At 42.2% G+C, this 18,396-nt stretch overlaps 1 protein-coding gene across 1 annotated transcript in view; it reads right to left on the bottom strand.

Moving 5' to 3' along the window:
- ift122 (intraflagellar transport 122 homolog (Chlamydomonas)) overlaps positions 1-15,047 on the bottom strand; it is a 139,841-nt gene extending 124,794 nt beyond the window's left edge. The window contains exons 1-3 of the mRNA XM_043708443.2: positions 14,742-15,047; positions 7,946-8,012; positions 508-592 (exon numbers count right to left, since the gene is read on the bottom strand). Coding sequence (XP_043564378.1) covers positions 508-592; positions 7,946-8,012; positions 14,742-14,800 — 211 coding nt within the window. The 5' untranslated portion in view covers positions 14,801-15,047. The remainder of the gene's footprint in view (positions 1-507; positions 593-7,945; positions 8,013-14,741) is intronic.
- Positions 15,048-18,396: the final 3,349 nt, after the last annotated feature.

Raw genomic sequence — 18,396 nt, 5'->3', positions numbered from 1 at the left:
AAATGATAATGAGGAGTGGCAAGCTTCCCAAATCAGTTTGTGCTGAAATGTTTGCTTAGCCAAACATTGATGCATTACAATTGGCTTCAAGGAAAGGAAAATAAATATGTTGAGGGCCCTGAGAATGATCATTACCCATTTAATGGAAAGTGCATGTCTACATTTCATACAAGACCAGCTGAATAGTCTGCTAACACACTCACTCTTGGTATAAGTTATCAGAGAACAACCACACCCATGGATCCACACACAGCCTTCAGTACACAAATTTGATATTGGTTCACTTTATACTTCTGTACAGAGTGCTCCTAATAGACACAACTGTCACAGACTGGGCCCTAATTGGAGCTCGTGTACTTTGATATAATTAAGAGAAAATTGAACGACGATCAATATGTATCATCAATGCAGGTGGAGGCGTTGAGAGGGGAACAAAACATGGTACTTCAAAACACGACTCTATTAAATTGCTACAAGAAATATAGGTACATAACTCTCATCACCTACCATCTTTAGCATAGGCAACACAGTATACAGTGTCCCTGTGTCCTTTGAGTGGCTGAATAAGAGTGCCATCAGAAGTATCATATACCTAGAAATAGAACACAGCAATTTTTACTTCATACCTATACATGTATTTTACATTTTAATCCATTTCATCAACTCTACAAACACACAGTTAGACCTGCACATCTCTGTCTATATTCTCAATGGTACAACCTAAACACAGGGTGAGGGGCTCCAACTAACTTGACATGCAAAGCCAGGTTCAGTCCATATCTCAAGAACAGGCCTATCTCTTCAGTGAGGCTGATGCCCACATCAAAGGTGGAAATACAACAACTGCTGCAGATCTCTGGGGCTTACAGCAGTACTGGCTGCTGACACAAAAGCTTTTTAGGTCCCTATGTAGAAAAGTGATCTACTTTTAGGTTACCATTGCCTTGCCTTCTCAAATAACCCTACTTAGAGCTGAGGGGGCAGATTCAATCTAATGTACTACAGAGAAGGGTCATTCTCTCTAGGACCCTTCTCTCTAAATGACATTGTTGGTGCAATGAATAATGTCCTCCCTCACCTACCTCGTGGATCCCAGAAATCCTCCTCCTATCCTACCTGGGAACTGAGCACTTCCAAGAACAGCACTGAATTATTGCTGAGATTTGTCCATTTGCAATTAGTGACATATAGATGGCTATTGCTATGTTATAAAACACACTCAAGACCAAATGTAAATGACCAAATATCAAGTCTGTCTGCATCATCTAAGGCTAACTGGATGGACTGAAAGTTGGTCAAATCATGTTATTCAAACCTGCGCTATAGTCACAGCTGTTTGCTGATCTGAACATCTTAACATGTTGATTAAAAAAAAATCATAAAGGAGCATCCAGAATGCCCTAAGTTTTAAACTAATCAGAGAGGGGGTATGGTTGGGGAGAGAGGAAACGTTGATTTACAAAGCAAAAGGATATGGCAAATTATAGTGCAGCTATTTGGATAATAATACCTGGAAGGGGACTGGAAGGAAGCCTATTACAAACATAGAAAAATGATATTAAGTATAGTAGAAAGAGGAAAAATGATAGAAAGACCAAATTAATGGCTCTTTATTTAATTGTTGTATTATTTGGAACAAAATAGATTAATTAATTGCATTAATACTGGTTAATGGGTGTGATCTTATAACAACTGCAGAGACATAGTTACAAGGAGATCAAAGGTGGTAGCTAAATATTCAGGGGTACTTAATTTTGCAAAATGACCGAACAAAGAGTGGCATTGAGAAGTGCCTTAGGAGGATTCTGGGAGAAGTCAGCTCGCTCACCTTGACGGAGAAGTGGATCATGGAGGACCCGATGCTCAACAGTAGGAAGACCATCCAACACAGGATGGCACTGAAAAGCTACTGAGGAGAATTCTGGAAGAAATTGGCTTGCTCACTACAACAGAGAAGAGGGTCACAGAGGACTTGGTGTCAATGCAAGGAATTCCAACATGTAAGGCAGAGCCTGGATTAGTAAACGGAACTACGATGCTGTAGCCATTACAGTTCAGCACCTCAACATTCCAGGGTTTAAATGTTTCAACCATGATTGAAAGGAATGTAAAAGGAGTGGGGGAGTTGCTTTACTAATGATGGAGAATGTCACATGTTGGAGGGCTCATCCAGTGAGGCTATATGGGTAGAACTCAGGAATAAGTAAAGTACAATTACTCTGATGGGTTGTGCTATTGACCTCCCAATATCCAGTGGGAGATAAAGAAACAGATATGGAAGCAGATCATGGAAAGATGTAAAAGCAATAGGGTTGTCGTAGTGGGTGATTTTAACTTCCCCAACATTGACCGAGACTCCCTTAGTTCCAGGGGCTTAAATGGGGTAGAGTTATTTTGGTGTGTCCAGGAGGGTTTCTTGAAATAACATGAAGACAGTTGTACTAGGAATGAACCTGAGTAAGTGATTGAACTTTCAATGGGGGAGCACTTTGGAAACAATGATCATAAATCTGTAAATTTTAAGCCAGCTATGGATAAGGATAAGACTGATCCTTGGGCGAAAGTGCTAAACTGGGGAAGGCTAATTACAACAATGTTAGGCAGGAATTGGAGAAATTAGACGGAGGGTGGCTGTTTAGGGTAAATCCACGTCAGACATGTGGGAGTCTTACAAAGGCCAGTTGATCAGAGTTCAGAACCAGCATATTCCTGTGAGGATTAAAAGATAACGATGGCAAAATTCAGGAATCCTAGGTGACATGCGATTTTGGAAGATTAGTCAAAAAGAAAAAGGAAGCATATATAAGATTTACAAAAAGGAAATCAGATAAGGCTTTTGATGAATATAAAGAAAGCAGGAAAGAACTTAAACAAGGAATTGGGGGGCTAGAAGGGGCCCTGCAATGCCCTTGGCAAGTAGGATTGAAGACAAATCTCAAGATATTTTATACTTACATTAGAGCAAGAGGTAGCTAGGGAAAGGGTGGGTCCACTCAAAGACAAAGGAGGGCATTTATGTATGCGGGAGGTCTTTAAGGAGGACTTTGCATCAGTATTCACCAAGGAGAAGAACATGGATGATAGTAAGATTGGGGGGTATGTTATATATTCTTCAAGAAGGAGGTGATGTTGATTGTCTTCAAAGACATTGAGATAGGTAAGTCCCCAGAGCTTGATAGGATCTATCCCAGATACCAAGGCAAGCAAAGGAGGAGATTGATGGAGCCTTGACAGAAATCTTTGTAACCTCTTTAGCCACATGCAATGTTATAAAAGACTGGACAATAGCCAGTTCCTTTGATAACCCAGGAAATTAAAGGCCTGTGAGCCTTACATCAGTAGTAGAGAAGTTATTACAGAAGATTCTCAGGGACAGGATTAACTTGCATTTGGAAAAGAATGAACCTATTAGGGATAGTCAGCATCAAATCTGATTGAGCTTTTTTTGAGGAAGTTGAGGATGGTTGATGAGAGTAGGACAGTAAATATTGTCTACATGCACCTTGCTAAAGAATTTATCAAGTTCCCTCATGGTAGGCTGGTCCAGAAAATTAAATCACATGGGATCCACGCTGAGCTGTTAGGTTGGATACAAAATTGGCTTGCTCATAGAAGACAGAGGGTAGTTGTGGAGGATGTTTTTCTGACTGGATGCCTGTGACTAGTGCTGGGACCTCTTGTTTGCAATTTGGATAAAAATGTGTCTGATTAAGTTTGCAGACATCACGATAATTGGTGGAGTTATGGATAGTGAGAAAGGTAATCAATGGCTTTGGATATAGATATCTATATAGGTTACAGATCCGTGGGAAAGTTGGGTGGAGTGTGAAGTGAGAGAGTGAGTGATCTATTGCCTCACATATCGAGGGAGATGCATTGAAAAGTGATGCATTTTGGGAGATCAATGCAAAAGCAAAGCATACAGTAAATGGCAAGATTCTTAGGACTACAGAGAAGCCTGGGGGTGCAAATACGCATCTTCCTGAAAGTGGATAAGACGGTAAAGAAGGCATATGGCACGCTTGCCTTCATCAGTCAGGACATTGAATACAAAAGTTGGCAAGTCATTGCAGATGTACAAAATTTTAATTAGGCCAAATTTGGAGAACTGTGCACAGTTCTGTTGCCACACAATAGGAAGGATGTGCAGACTTTGGAGAAGGTGCAAGGATGGAGAAGGCTGCTGCATGGATTAGAACATATCAGCTATAAATGGGAGGTTGGACAAACTTGGATTGTTTTTGCTACGAAGGCTGAAGGGCAACCAGATAGAAATCTGTAAAATGATGAGAGGCATGGATAGAATGGATAGTCAGAGTATTTTGTCCAGCGTAGAAATGTTAAATACAAGGGGGCACAGTTTGAACTAAGGAGGGGAGAGTTTAAAGGAGATGTGCAAAGCAAGATTTTTTATGCAGTCAGTGTTAGGTGCCCAAAATGCACTGCATGATAGCAACATTTGAGAGGTATTTAGACAGATACAGAATGGCAACATCCTGGTCAGCACAGACATGACGGACTGAAGGCACTGTACTCTTCTATGTTCTATGATTGTCAGAAAGAAAAGGGTGCTGATGTAGCATTGTTAAAACGGGATGGAATAAGTGCAATTGCAAGAAATTACCTTGAATCGGAAGATGTGGAATCCATATCAGTGGAAGTAAGAAACTAATATATTATCATCACTAAGGAAAACACACTGAGCAATCTACTGGGATTGAAGGAATACAGGGTACCTAGGCCCTGATGATCTACATCCTAGAGTTTCAAGAAGTGGCAGCAGAAATAGTGGATTACAATATTCAAAAAAATTCCCTGGATGTGGGAAAAATTCCAGTGAATTGGGAAAATGCTAATGTAAGATCTTTATGCGAAAAGGGAGGAATGTAAAAAGTAGGAAACTACAGACAAGTAAGTTTAACATGTTGTTGGGAAATTGTTAGAATCCACTATTATTGAAGAAATAATACAACATTTGGAAAGTCAAAATCTAATCCATCAGAGTCAGCATGGTTTTATGAAGGGTAAATCATATTTCACTAATTTGCTAGATAAAAAGGGTAAAAACAAGGTCTGCAGATGCTGGAAACCAGATTCTAGATTACAGTGGTGCTGGAAAAGCACAGCAGTTCAGGCAGCATCCGAGGAGCAGTAAAATCGACGTTTCGGGCAAAAGTCCTTCATCAGAATGATGAAGGACTTTTGCCCGAAACGCCAATTTTCCTGCTCCTCGGATGCTGCCTGAACTGCTGTGCTTTTCCAACACTATTCTAATCTCTAATTTGCTAGAGTTCTTTGAAGATCGAATAAGAAATGTGGATAATGGGGATCCAGTAGGTGTAATATCTCTGGACTTCCAGAGGCATTTGATAAGGTGTATCACAAAGGTTAAAACACAAGGTAAGATCATATGGAGTTGGGGTAATTTTTTTTTAGCTTGGATAGAAGGTTGGCTAACAAACAGAAAGTAGAGAGTTGGGATAAATGGGTCTTTTTGTGATTGGCAAGATGTAACTAGTGGGGTGCCACAGAGTTTGGTCCTCAGGTCCCAACTATTTTCAATCTATATTACGTTTAGATGCAGAAATGGAAGATATGTAGCCAAATTTGCAGATAAGTAAGTTGTAATGAAGAATTAAGAAATTTACAAATGAATAAACTTTGAGGGTAAATTTGCAAACATGATCAAGACAGACACCAAAAGCTTAGTTCAATATATAAAATAGAATAGAGAAGTCAAAGTGAACCCTTAGAGAATGAGGCTGACAAAATATTAATGAGAGCAAGGAAATGACAGAGGAGTCGAATACATACTTTGCATCAATCTTCACAGTAGAAGACACTAATAACATTCCAAAATTACTAAATAAATAAATCAGCAAACGGTAGAAAGTAAATACAATAGCTATCACTAAACAAAACGTGCAAAGGAAACTATTGTGTATAGAGACTGATAAAGACTTAGGGTATTAAAAGAGGTGGCTATAGAGATAGTAGATACACTGGTAATAATATTCCAGAAATCTATCAATTTACAAATTGGAAAACTACCAATGTAATGCCTTTATCTAAATAAGTGCGAGGACAAAAAATAAAGCAACTATAGGCTAATTAGCTTAACGTCTGTTATTGGCAATATGTTGGAATCTATTATAATAGCATAGCGTGGATTTGTTCACCGAGCCAGTATGTTTTTCTGCAAATGTTTCATTCCCTCGCTAGGTGACATCATCAGTCTTTGATAAGGTGTTGGTGGTGTGTCCTGCCTTGTATTTCTACATTCCTGCTGAAAGGCTCCGGCCCGAAACATTGATTTTCCTGCTCTTGGATGCTGCCTGACCTGCTGTGCTTTTCCAGCAACACACTCTCAACTTGTATTTCTGTGTCTCTGTTTGTTGATAATTCCGGTTCTGTAACTGAGTGGTTTGTACACGGGGTTCAGTTCAATGTGCCTATTGATTGAAGCCTGGCACTCCAGCCAAAATCAACAAATTTTCTGGCGTGTCTCTGTTTTGCCTGTGCTGGGATGGTTACATCGTGCCAGTTAAATTTGTGTCCTTTGTTGTTGGTTGGTTGGTTGGTTGGAAATGAGAGTGTTGGCCGTGTCTGGCAGTGGTGAGCTCATGTTTGTGCACACATATGGTCAGTTTTCGTCCTGTTTGTCCGATGTAAAGTTTTTCCACAGTTTTTGCAGGGTATTTTGTAGATAACATTTGTCCTGTTGGATCTTTAACCTTTGTGAGGAGCTGGTGGAATGTGTTTACTGGTTTGTGGGCCACTAAGATTCCCAGGGGTCTGAAGGGTTGGGCAGTTATCTCTGATATGTCTTTGATTATTGGTATGGTCATTATCGTGCTGCGTTTTCTTCTTTGGGTTTGTCCCAGAAGTACCTGGAGGATAATGCTCTTGGGGTATCGGTTTCATTCAAATCCTTTGAATAGGTAATCCTGTTCTGCCTTCTGGAGTTCTGGGTTGCTGCAGTGTGTTCTTGCCCGTTTAAATAATGTCCTAATGCAGGTCCATTTGACAGTGTTGGGTGGTTCCTGTTATAGTCCAGTTTCTGGTCATTATGTCTGCTCTTCCAGTACACACTGGTCTGGAGTTCTCTGGTAGGAGTGCATTTCACTAATACATCCAGGAAGGGGAGTCTGCTGTTTTCCTCCTCTTTAGAGAACTTTCTTCTGGTTATGATTTGGATCCCAATGAGCCCACTGATGAACTGGAACAGTCATCACAGGGATCTTCAGAGGAGCGACCAAAGAAGGTGTCAACTTGGACCCCACCGGAGGGCCGTTGTCCTGGGCTTGACATATATGCTCAAACCGTCAGGAAACATATAAATGCCAGATTCATCAGCCGTACCCACAAGGTAGAGCAAAACATCACCCGTTCACAACGCAATGCCATCCAGATTCTCAAAACCAATCACAACAGTCATCAAACCAGCAGATAAAGGAGGAGCCATTGTCATTCAGAATAGAACATATGACTGCAAGGAAGTGTACCGACAACTGAACAACCAGGAACACTACAGGCAACTACCAACTGATCCGACCAAAGAACACACCCGTGAATTAAACACACTAATCAGAACTCTGGATCCAGTCCTTCAGAGTTCCCTACACGCCCTCATCACAAGTACTTCTTGTGTAGACGACTTCAAAGGGTATGGGAAGAAAGCAGAAACAGGGTATTAAGTTGGATGATCAGTCATGATCATATTGAATGGTAGAACAGACTGGAAGGGCAGAATGACCTACACCTGTTGATACTTCCTGATTCCATATAAGCTATCTGATCTAAGACACCATTATGAGTGTCCCATGATCATTCCCAAATCTGGCTTCCCAAAGCATCACAATGAAAGGCAATTTACTGAGAGCAGTGTGACCTCTGATAATATACATTGTAAAAGGTGAGAAGTTGAGAAATGTCTTGAACATACCAGGACTCTGTTTCCTGCTGCTACTATCAGCTGAGTTCCATCCGGCTTGAATGCAATATCATAAATACTGCAAAAATGTGAATAAAGAACAGACACAGTTCTGTAAATTTAGAAGCAATGAACTGATTATGTGCAATCTTAAAATGAATCACTTCCAGTAAGAACAGAACACAAACACATTTGGCCAAAGTATTAACCATCCTCTCACTTCTTATCCTGTCAATGTACTGTTTCCTTCCCACGGATTTATTTCAGTACATTATCCACTCCCCAGTGTATTATCCTCCTTCTGGTGTATTATTGCCAGAGTGTTACCCTACCCCATGAATTATTCACTTATGTATTATCTAGTATGAGTCTTCTTCAGAACTGAAGAAATCATGTCAGACTCAAAACATTAACTCTGTCTCTCTCTACAGATGCTGCCAGACCTGCTGACTTTCTCCAGGGTCTCTGTATTTGTTCAATATTTATCTGCTGCTTTCTGGAATATTTTCAGCGTCTCAGTTTCCACAATCTTCTGTGGTAGAGAATTTGACAAATCCACTGACTTTTAAAAGCAGAAATATTTTCTCATCTCAATTCTAAATGTCCCCTAGTTCTACACTCCCTAAACATGGAAAATATTCTCACTGCATCTTGTTTGTCCATTAGAATTTTATATATTTCAACCAGATCTCCTCTCATCCTCCTAAAATCTAGTGAATTCAGACCCAGTCAAACCAATTATACAATCCTGCCATCCTCAGTGAACCCTTTACGGCAAGTATATCCTTTCTTATATTGGGAGATCAAAACTGCATGCAATTTTCCAGGTGCAGTCTCACTGAGGCTCTGTATAACCACAGTAAGCTGTCCCTACTTTTGAACTCAAATCATCTTGCAGTTAAGGCCAATATACCACTTACTTTCCTAATTACTTGTTACTTGTCTGCTTTCATTGACTAGTGCATGAGGACACCCAAATCCCTTTGTACAACCACAATTCCCAATATAGCACCATTTAAATAATACTCTTATCTTTCTTCACTTTAATTACACCGCAAATGCCATATGTTTGGCCATTCGCCCAATCTGCTTAAATCATGGATATCACAAGCACCAATCCCAACAGTAACCCACTAGCACCGCCTACCACCTGAAAAAAGACTCACCTATTACTGTTCCCTGATTCCTGTCTGTCAATCATTCAGAACCCATGCTTAAATATAACACTATCCCAAATGCATTAATTTTGTTCACTTTTTCTAATGTGAGACCTTATTAAAAACCAATAAAAAATCCAAATACACCACATCCACTGCTTCTCCCTGATCTAATCTACTCCTTGCAATCTCTCAAGTTTAAGTAGGCTAGTCAAGCATAATGTGCCTTTCATAAACCTCTGATGGCCTTCTCTAATTCATCAATGCTTTCCATACATACTGTTACCGTGGCTTTTATGACAAACTCGAGTATTCCCACCACATCACCCACTCCACCCAGTACTGAAGTCAGACTAACTGGTCTAGAGTTTTTGTGTCTCCCTCATTTTTAAACTGGGGGATTACAATTGCCACCCTCCAATCTCTAGGAACTGCTCCAGTCTATAGCATTTTGGAAGATATCTACTATCCATCCAATATTTCTCAGCTTCTTCCTTTAGTACTCTGGAAATATGTTATCAGGACCTAGTGATTTGTCTGCCACAAACCCCAATCCCCTTGGCACAATTTTGTTCTTGATATTATTTCCTTCAATTCTGCCCCCTTACTAGAACCTTGGTTACCTAACAATTCTGGAAAAGCACAGTAGATCCAAGGAGCAGGAGAGTTGATGTTTTGAGCATAAGCTCTTCATCAGGAATGAGGGGGTGGCTGAAGAGGGCTGAGAGATAAATGGGAGGAGGGTGGGGGTGGGGCTGGGGAGGTAGCTGGGAATGTGATAGGTAGATGGAGGTGGGGGTTAGAAGTGACTCATATAAGGAGGACAGATTGCACCTGAATTGCAAGAGGACTAATGTACTGGTGGGGAGATTTGCTAAGATGCTTGGGAGGGCTTAAACTAGTAAGAGGAGGGTGGGACCCAGGGAGATAGTGAGGAAAGAAATCAATCTGAGACTGGTACAACTGGGAAAAGGAACAAATCAAACAGTCAAGAACAAACAGAGAACAAGGTAGGACCGATAAATTTATGTATATTTATTTCACTGCAAAAGGCCCAACAGGGAAGGCAGATGAACTTAGGTCATGGTTGGGAACATGGGACTGTGATATCATAGCAAATACAGAAATGTAGCTCGGGATTGGCAGCTTAATGTTCCATCGTATAGATACTATAGTTGAAAAATGTGGTGCTGGAAAAACACAGCAGGCCAGGCAGCATCCGAGGAGCAGGAGAATTGATGTTTCGGGCATAAGCCCTTCTTCAGGAATGAGGGGGTGCTGAAGAGGGCTGAGAGATAAATGGGAGGAGGGAGCTGGGAACGTGATAGGTAGATGGAGGTGGGAGTTAGAAGTGACTAGTATAAGGAGGACAGATTGCAACTGAATTGCAAGAGGACTAATATACTGGTGGGGAGATTTGCTAAGATGCTTGGGAGGGCTTAAACTTCCTGAAGAAGGGCTTAGGCCTGAAACGTCGATTCTCCTGCTCCTTGGATGCTGCCTGGCCTGCTGTGTTTTTCCAGCACCACATTTTTCAATTCTGGTACTCCAGCATCTGCAGTCCTTACTTTCTCCTATAGATACTTTAGGAAGAGTAGAAAGTGGGGGCAGGAAATGTGTTGCTGGAAAAGCGCAGCAGGTCAGGCAGCATCCAGGGAACAGGAGAATCGACGTTTCGGGCATAAGCCCTTCTTCAGGAATTCCTGAAGAAGGGCTTACGCCCGAAACGTCAATTCTCCTGTTCCCTGGATGCTGCCTGATCTGCTGCGCTTTTCCAGCAACACATTTCCAGCTCTGATCTCCAGCATCTGCAGACCTCACTTTCTCCTAGAAAGTGGGGGGAAGAGAGGAGGAGCATTTTTGATTAGGGAATACATCTAGGGAGGTTAATTTGGGTAGAACTGAGAAAGAAAAAAGGAATGATCACCTTGGGATTGTATTATAGATCCCCCAATAGCCAGAGGGAAATTGAGAAACAAATTTGAAAGGAGATCTCAGTTATCTAGAAGAATAATAGGGTGGTTATGCTAAGGGATTTTAACTTTCCAGACACGGACTAGGACTGCCATAGTTTTAAAGGCTTGGATGGAGAGGATTTTGTTGAATGTGATTCAGTATGTGGATGTACCTAGTAGAGAAAGTGCAAAATTTGACCTACACTTGGGAAATAAGGCAGGGCAGGTGACTGAAGAGTCAGTGGGGCACTTTGGGGCCAGCAACCATAATTCTATTAGTTTTAAAACAGTGATGATAAGGATAGGCCAGATCTAAAAGTTGAAGTTCTAAATTGGAGAAAGGCCAATTAGGCAAGAATTTTCCAAAGTTGACTGGGGGCAGATGTTTCAGGTAAAGGGGTGGCTAGAAAATGGGAAGCTTTCAAAAATGAGATAACAAGTGTCCAGGGACAGTATATTCCTATTAGGCTGAACGGCAAGGCTGGTAGATGTAGGGAATGCTGGATGAGTAGAGAAATTGAGGTTTTGGTCAAGAAAAGGAAGCCTATTTCAGGACATTCAATTTCTAATTGAATCCTTAGAAAAGTACAAAGGCAGTAGGAGTATACTTAAGAGGGAAATCAGGAGGGCAAAAAGGGGACATGAGCTAGCTTTGGCAAATAGGGGTAAGGAGAATTCAAAAGGGATTTTATAAATACATTAAGGACAAAAGGGTAACCCGGGAAAGAATTTGGCCCCTTAAAGAGCAGCAAGGCCACCTATGCGTGGAACTGCAGGAGATTGGGGAAATATGAAATGAGTATTTTGCATCAGTGTTTACTGTGGAGAAGGATATGGAAGATTTCATACATTGGGAAGTAGATAGCTATATTTTGAAAAATGTATATTAGATTAGATTACAGTGTGGAAACAGGCCCTTCGGCCCAACAAGTCCACACCGACCCGCCGAAGCGAAACCCACCCCTACCCCTACATTTTGCCCCTTACCTAACACTACAGGCAATTTTAGTATGGCCAATTCACCTGACCCTGCACATCTTTGGACTGTGGGAGGAAACCGGAGCACCCGGAGGAAACCCACGCAGACACGGGGAGAACGTGCAAACTCCACACAGTTAGTATATATTACAGAGGAGGTGATGCTGGACGTCTGAAAATGCATAAAGGTGGATAAATCCCCAGGACCCAATCAAGTGTACCCTACATTTCGATAGAAAGTTAGGGAAGTGATTTCTGGGCACCTTGCTGAGATACTTGTATCGTTGATAGCTACTGGTGAGGTGCCTGATGACTGGAAGTACCACAATTTAAGGAAGGTGGTAAGCAAAAGCCAGGGAACTATGGACTGGTGAGCGTGACATCAGCGGTGGGCAAGCTGGTGGAGGGAATCCTGAGGGACAGAAATTACATGTATTTGGAAAGACAAGGACTGATTAGGGATAGTTAACATGGATTTGTGCATAGGAAATCATGTCTCACTAACTTGATTGAGTTTTGAAGTAAAAAAGAGGATCAATGAGGGCAGAGAAGTGGACGTGATCTATACGGACTTCAGTTTGGCGTTCGACAATCTTCCTCACAGTAGACTAGTTAGCAAGGTTAGATCACATGGAACACAGGGAGAACTAACTAGTTGAATACAGAATTTGCTTGATGGTAGTGGTGGAGGGTTGCTTTTCAAACTGGAGGCCTCTGACCAGTGGTGTGCCACAAGAATCTGTGCTGGGTCCGTTGCTTTTCATCAGTGAAATAAATGATTTTGAAATTAACATAAGAGGTATAGTTAGTACGTTTGCAGATGACACCAAAATTGGAGGTGTATTGGACAGTGAAGAAGGTTATGTCAGAGTACAACAGGATCTTGATCAGATGGGCAATGGGCTGAGGAGTGGCAGGTGTTGCGCTTTGGAAAGGCAAATCAGGGCAGGACCTATATACTTAATGGTAAGGTCCTGGAGAGTGTTACTGAACAAAGAGACCTTGGACTGCAAGTTCACAGTTCCTTGATAGTGGAGAAAGTGTTTGGTATGCTTGCCTTTATTGGTCAGTGCATCGAGTCTAGGAGTTGGGAGGTCATGTTGCGTCTATATAGGACATTGGTTAGGCCACTTTTAGAATACTGGGTGCAATTCTGGTCTCCCTGTTATAGGAAGGATGTTGTGAAACTTGAAAGGGTTCAGAAAAGATTTACAAGAATGTTGCCAGGGTTAGACAGTTTGAAGTATAGGGAGAGGTTAACTAGGCTGGGACTATTTTCCCTGGAGCAGTGCAGTCTGAGGGGTGACCTTTATAGAGGTTTATAAAATCATGAAGCATGGATAGGGTAAATAGAGGTCTGTTTCCCAGTATGAGGGAATCAAAACTAGAGGGCATGGCTTTAGGGTGAGAAGGGAAAGATTTAAAAGGGACCTAAGAGGCAACTTTGTTCATGCAGAGGGCGGTGTGTGTATGGAATGAGCTGCCAAAGGAAAGGTAGCGGCTGGTACAATTTAAAAGGCATCAAAGTGGACATGTGAATAGGAAGGGTTCAGAGGGATATGGATCAAATGTGGGAAAACGGGACTAGATTTATCCAGGATACCTGGTCGGCCTGGAGGAGTTGAACCAAAGGGTCTGTTCCCATACTGTACAACTCTATGATTCTAAGTATTATTAGTTGATACACTGATTTGGTGATATAATTCCAAGTCAAAATGGTACAGGACTGGGAGAGGAACTTGAAAGAGTTGGTATACCCATTTGGAACGTGTTGTTGGAAGGAACCTTTTGAGATGCAGCACTGCATTTTGTAATTTTTAATTTGTTCATGGGATGAGTGTGTTGCCAAGGACAGCACTTATTGCCCATCATTAATAAATGTTGGCTCAGCCAGCTCGCAATTACACTCTGCTCCATAGTTTACATTATTATCCCTGCTTGTTTACCCCCCCTCCAATGTATTTTCCCCTCAGCGTGTAATTGATCTCCTGTTGCTTTGAGTCCCCATGATGCAGTATGACTCCTCCAACTGTATTACTGTGCTCCGCAGCAAATTATTTCCCCTAGTATAACAGTTCTCCACCTCAGCATGTTATTGCTCCCCCAGTGTACTATCGCCCTTCCCACGCATTCTCTCTGGGCTCCCAATCCATGTTAGCTCTCCGCCACCCTCTCCCCCCCCCCCCCCCCACCCCATTTCATCACTCTAGCCGCTCAGTATATTATTGTTAAAAATCACACAACACCAGGTTATAGTCCAACTGGTTTAATTGATATTCCTGATGAAGGGCTTTTGTCCGAAACGTCGATTTTTACTGCTCCTTGATGCTGCCTGAACTACTGTGCTTTTCCAGCACCACTCTAATCTAGACCTTAATTGAAATCTGTTGGACTATAACCTGGTGTTGTGTGATTTTTAACTTTGTACACCCCAGTCCAACACCGGCACCTCCAAATCATGAGGTATATTATTACTTTTTCCCCCAAGCCCCCTACTTTTTTTTCCCTCTGTCCCTTCACACTCTTCCCCGTATATTATCTCTCTCTCTCTCCCCCCTATTTATTGTCACTGTGTACCCCCCATCCCCACATTTTCTAACAGTGAAGCGTTGCCCCAGTGGATGTCAGGCCTGTCTGCCTGTTTACATTAGAAACCACGTTGCTATGTGGTAACCAGGGCAATGGCGGGGTGAGGGTAGCCCGGCCGCAGCTCCTTACCACTGTTCGACCTTCTCCCTGTCGTGCACCCTGTCGATCCAGGTGGGGACGGCTCGCATTTTCCCCTGTGAAAGTGAGGGTGAGTGCGTGCGTGTGTCCGCCCGGGCTTTACGGACAGACGGCGCACTCAGGCCTCCCTGTGGAGGAGCGCCCAGGTGCCGGTCCCTCCGACGGCCATCTTCCTGCGCGAGTCTCGCGTGATGTCGAGCGAGCCGCCCTGGAATGGCGGGCTGGGGGGGGACGGACTGCCCACTGGATCAACCACCTCAGACTGGGACTCTTGACTCGCCCAGAGGGAGTCCAGCTTTACTAACATCTCCCTGACTTTTACCGCATTCCCCGCCGCAAGAGTCTGATCCCGAAGGGAAATGTAGTCATTGGCGGTTCCTAACCATCACAGGCCAGCAATCAGCTTGAATAAGGTAGAGAGAGAGAGAGACACACACAATGAATTGTTTTCTCTTATTAATATGTATGCCAACATTCATGAAGAAGGGTTGTACCCAAAACTTCCTGGTGCTGCCCGGCTTGCTGTGTTCTTCCAGCCTCCTGCTTGTCTACTTTGGATTCCAGCATTTGGATTTTTTTTTGTCTCCAGCATTTATAGCCCAGCGGGCTGTTAAAAGTTTCCTGATGGAGGGCTTTTGCCTCAAAGGTCAATTTTCCTGCTCCTCAGATGCTGCCTGACCTGCTGTGATTTTCCAGCACAACTCTAATCTTGACCCTGATCTCCAGCATCTGCAGTCCTCACTTTCGCCTAGTTAAGAGTCAACCACTTGGCAATGTTATGTGGTCTGGAGCCACATGTAGCCCAGACCAGGTTAGGATGTCAGTTTCCATCCCGAAAGGACATTAACAACCAAATGGGGTTTTTGCAACAATTGGCAATGAATTTATTGTCACGTGTGCTGAGGCACAGTGAAAAGCTTTGTGAATTTATGATTGTCATTAGACTCTTAATTCCAGATTTTTATTGAATTCAAATTCCAATGGTGTGATTCAAACAGGTCCCCTGGGTCTCTGGATTAACCACTCAGCCATTGCCTCTCCATGTTGTTCTAATTAGCTAATGATAGAAGGACAAGAGGGGAACATATTTTTCCTGAATCGATGATAACGAGACAAAAACAAATTCAGTTTGGACAAAGGGTCTCTAGACCCTGAAATATTAACTCAGAATTCTGTACACAGACACTGCCAGACCTGCTGAGTTTTTCCAGCAATTTCTGTTTTTGCTTCAGATATTCAACATCCATAATTCTTGTGAGTTTTTTTGTTTGATGATAATGAGTTTGCGTTCACCATCTTTTGTGGGCAATGCAAAATAAGACAATGAACAATTTTGAAAATGAACAGGACCAGCAATTGAGAAGTGATAGAGTTTAGCAGAAAGAACCAGGGAGACAATATAAAATGGAGTTCCAATCAAGAGTCATATAGGACTCTCTCTCTATCCTTTCTCCACAGATATTGCCAGACCTTTTCAACCTCTCCAGCCCTTCTTTTTATGTCAGATCTCCCGCATCCACAGTACTTCCCACCAATACACTCCTCCGCCTCGCCGAACTGGCCCTCACCCTTAATAACTTCTACTTTCACTTCTGCCATTTCCTCCAAATCTTGAGGGTAGCCATGGGCACCCGGATGGGCCCCAGCTACGCCTGTCTTGTCCACCTCCTGATGCTGCCTGGCTTGCTGTGTTCTTCTAGCCTCCTGCCTGTCTACTTTGGATTCCAGCATCTGCAGAGTTTTTGTCTCCACAGTACTTTGTTTTCATGAAAATGAAGGTTATTGTTTTAAAGAGAGTTGAGGCACAGAGACTAGGGGTTACATGCGTTATCATTGAATGTGGTATGTAGGTTGAGACAGTAACTAATAAAGTAGTTGGGACCTGAGGTTTTCTAATTCATGGGGAGATGGTAGTTTACTTGTAATGTTACTGGATTAGTAATCCAGAGGACCAGGCTAATGCTCCAAAGCATTTCAAATCCCACCTTGCTTGCTGGTGAAATTTAAGTTCAATTAATAACATTTAGTACTGGAAGCTAGTGTTAGAAATAGTGACGATACTTGTAAAAACTCACCTTGTTCATGAATGCCCTTTAGGGAAGGATATCTTTTGTCCAATATGTGACTCCAGACCAATGGTAATGTGATTGATTCTTAACTGTCCTCTAAAGTGGTCAAGCAAGCTATTCCGTTCAGGGGCTATTCAGAGGAATAGAGGGAATAGTGTGCATGTGCAGTGGTCCTTAAGGTATCAGGATAGGTGGATAAAGTGATTCAGAAGGTATGTGCTATTCATGCCTTTATTCATCAAAGCAGAGTGTTTAAGAGCTGGAAGGTTAGACCGAAACTGTATAAGATGCTGGCCAGGCCACAACTAGAGAACTGTGCAGATCAGAAATCCACATTATAGGAAGGGTGCAATAGCACTGGAGAGGGTGCACAAGAGATTTACTGGGCTGGAGAGTTTGAAGAGACTGGCATTGTTTTCCCTGGAGCAGAGGACACTAAGAGTGAGAGATGATTGTGATGTATAAAATTATGAGGGGCATAGTTAGAGTAGACAAAAAGAAACTTTTTCCTGTGAAGGCTTAGAGAGCTGTGAGGAGAATTATTTTCACCCAGTGAGATCTGGAACCCACTACCTGTATTGGTGGTCGAGGCAGAAACCCTATATTGAAGAAGTATTTAGATGTGGACCTGCACTGTCAAGGCATATAAATCTATTGGCCAAAAGCTGGAAAATGGGATTAGAATAGTTGTTTTTGTGTGGATGCAATGGACTGAAGTGCCCTTTTCAGTGCTGTCAATCTCTATGACTAAAATTCATGATGGGCAACAAATGCTTGTTTTGCCAATAACATCCATATCTATGAAATAATTTTTTTTTCCAAAGTATAGCATATAAAAACAAAGGAATGATGATAAAGCTTTACAAGTTTGACCTCAACTGGAATATGTTGTCCAATATGTACGCCAGGAAGCTTTTAGAGTAGATGCAGAAAAGAAATCATACAAACGGCTCCAGGAATTATAGACTTCAGTTACATGGATTGAGCTGAAAAGCTAGGGTTCTATTCCTAAGAGAAGAGAAAGTTACAAGGGAATTTTATGTAACAGTCACTAGAGTTCTGGTTAGAGAAGAAAGTGGCATCAAGATCAATGAAACGTCATGTGTCCAGTGTCAAAGCTGAAGACTCTTAGGGCCTCACAGCTGTTTATCACTGTGCTGTCATCTCAGGGATAGGTGATTATAAGGTATGATTTTATAAGAATGATTATGTCAGACTGTGGCTTGATTAGTCTGTGGGCCAGTTCTTCCACTACAGTGAGGAGGACTTTACACGGTAGGTGTATGTGCCATTGTCATTTTTGCCTATCACCACCCCGCCCCTCAACTGAGGGATTTGGGGATCCTGGTGCATGATTCACAAAAAGCTAACATCTAAGTTCATAGAGAAGGTAGTTGTTGGGAAAATGCAGGAAAGTGGAGTTGAGGATTTTCAGATCAACCTTGATCTCGTTGATTGGCAGAGCAGACTTGATAGCCCAAGTGGTCTACTTCTCCTGTACAAACTTATGGCAAAATCCAGAGGATACTTGTGTAAAATGGCTTACAAAAGAGCCCCCATAACAATCAGGGAAGAAC

This window comes from Chiloscyllium plagiosum, unplaced genomic scaffold (assembly GCF_037043375.1).
Source record: "Chiloscyllium plagiosum isolate Xiang-an unplaced genomic scaffold, Cpla_swu_hap1 HiC_scaffold_14, whole genome shotgun sequence".
Taxonomy (NCBI): domain Eukaryota; kingdom Metazoa; phylum Chordata; class Chondrichthyes; order Orectolobiformes; family Hemiscylliidae; genus Chiloscyllium; species Chiloscyllium plagiosum.
The sequence above is the reverse complement of the archived record's forward strand: the minus strand, read 5'-3'. Positions and strand labels throughout refer to the sequence as shown.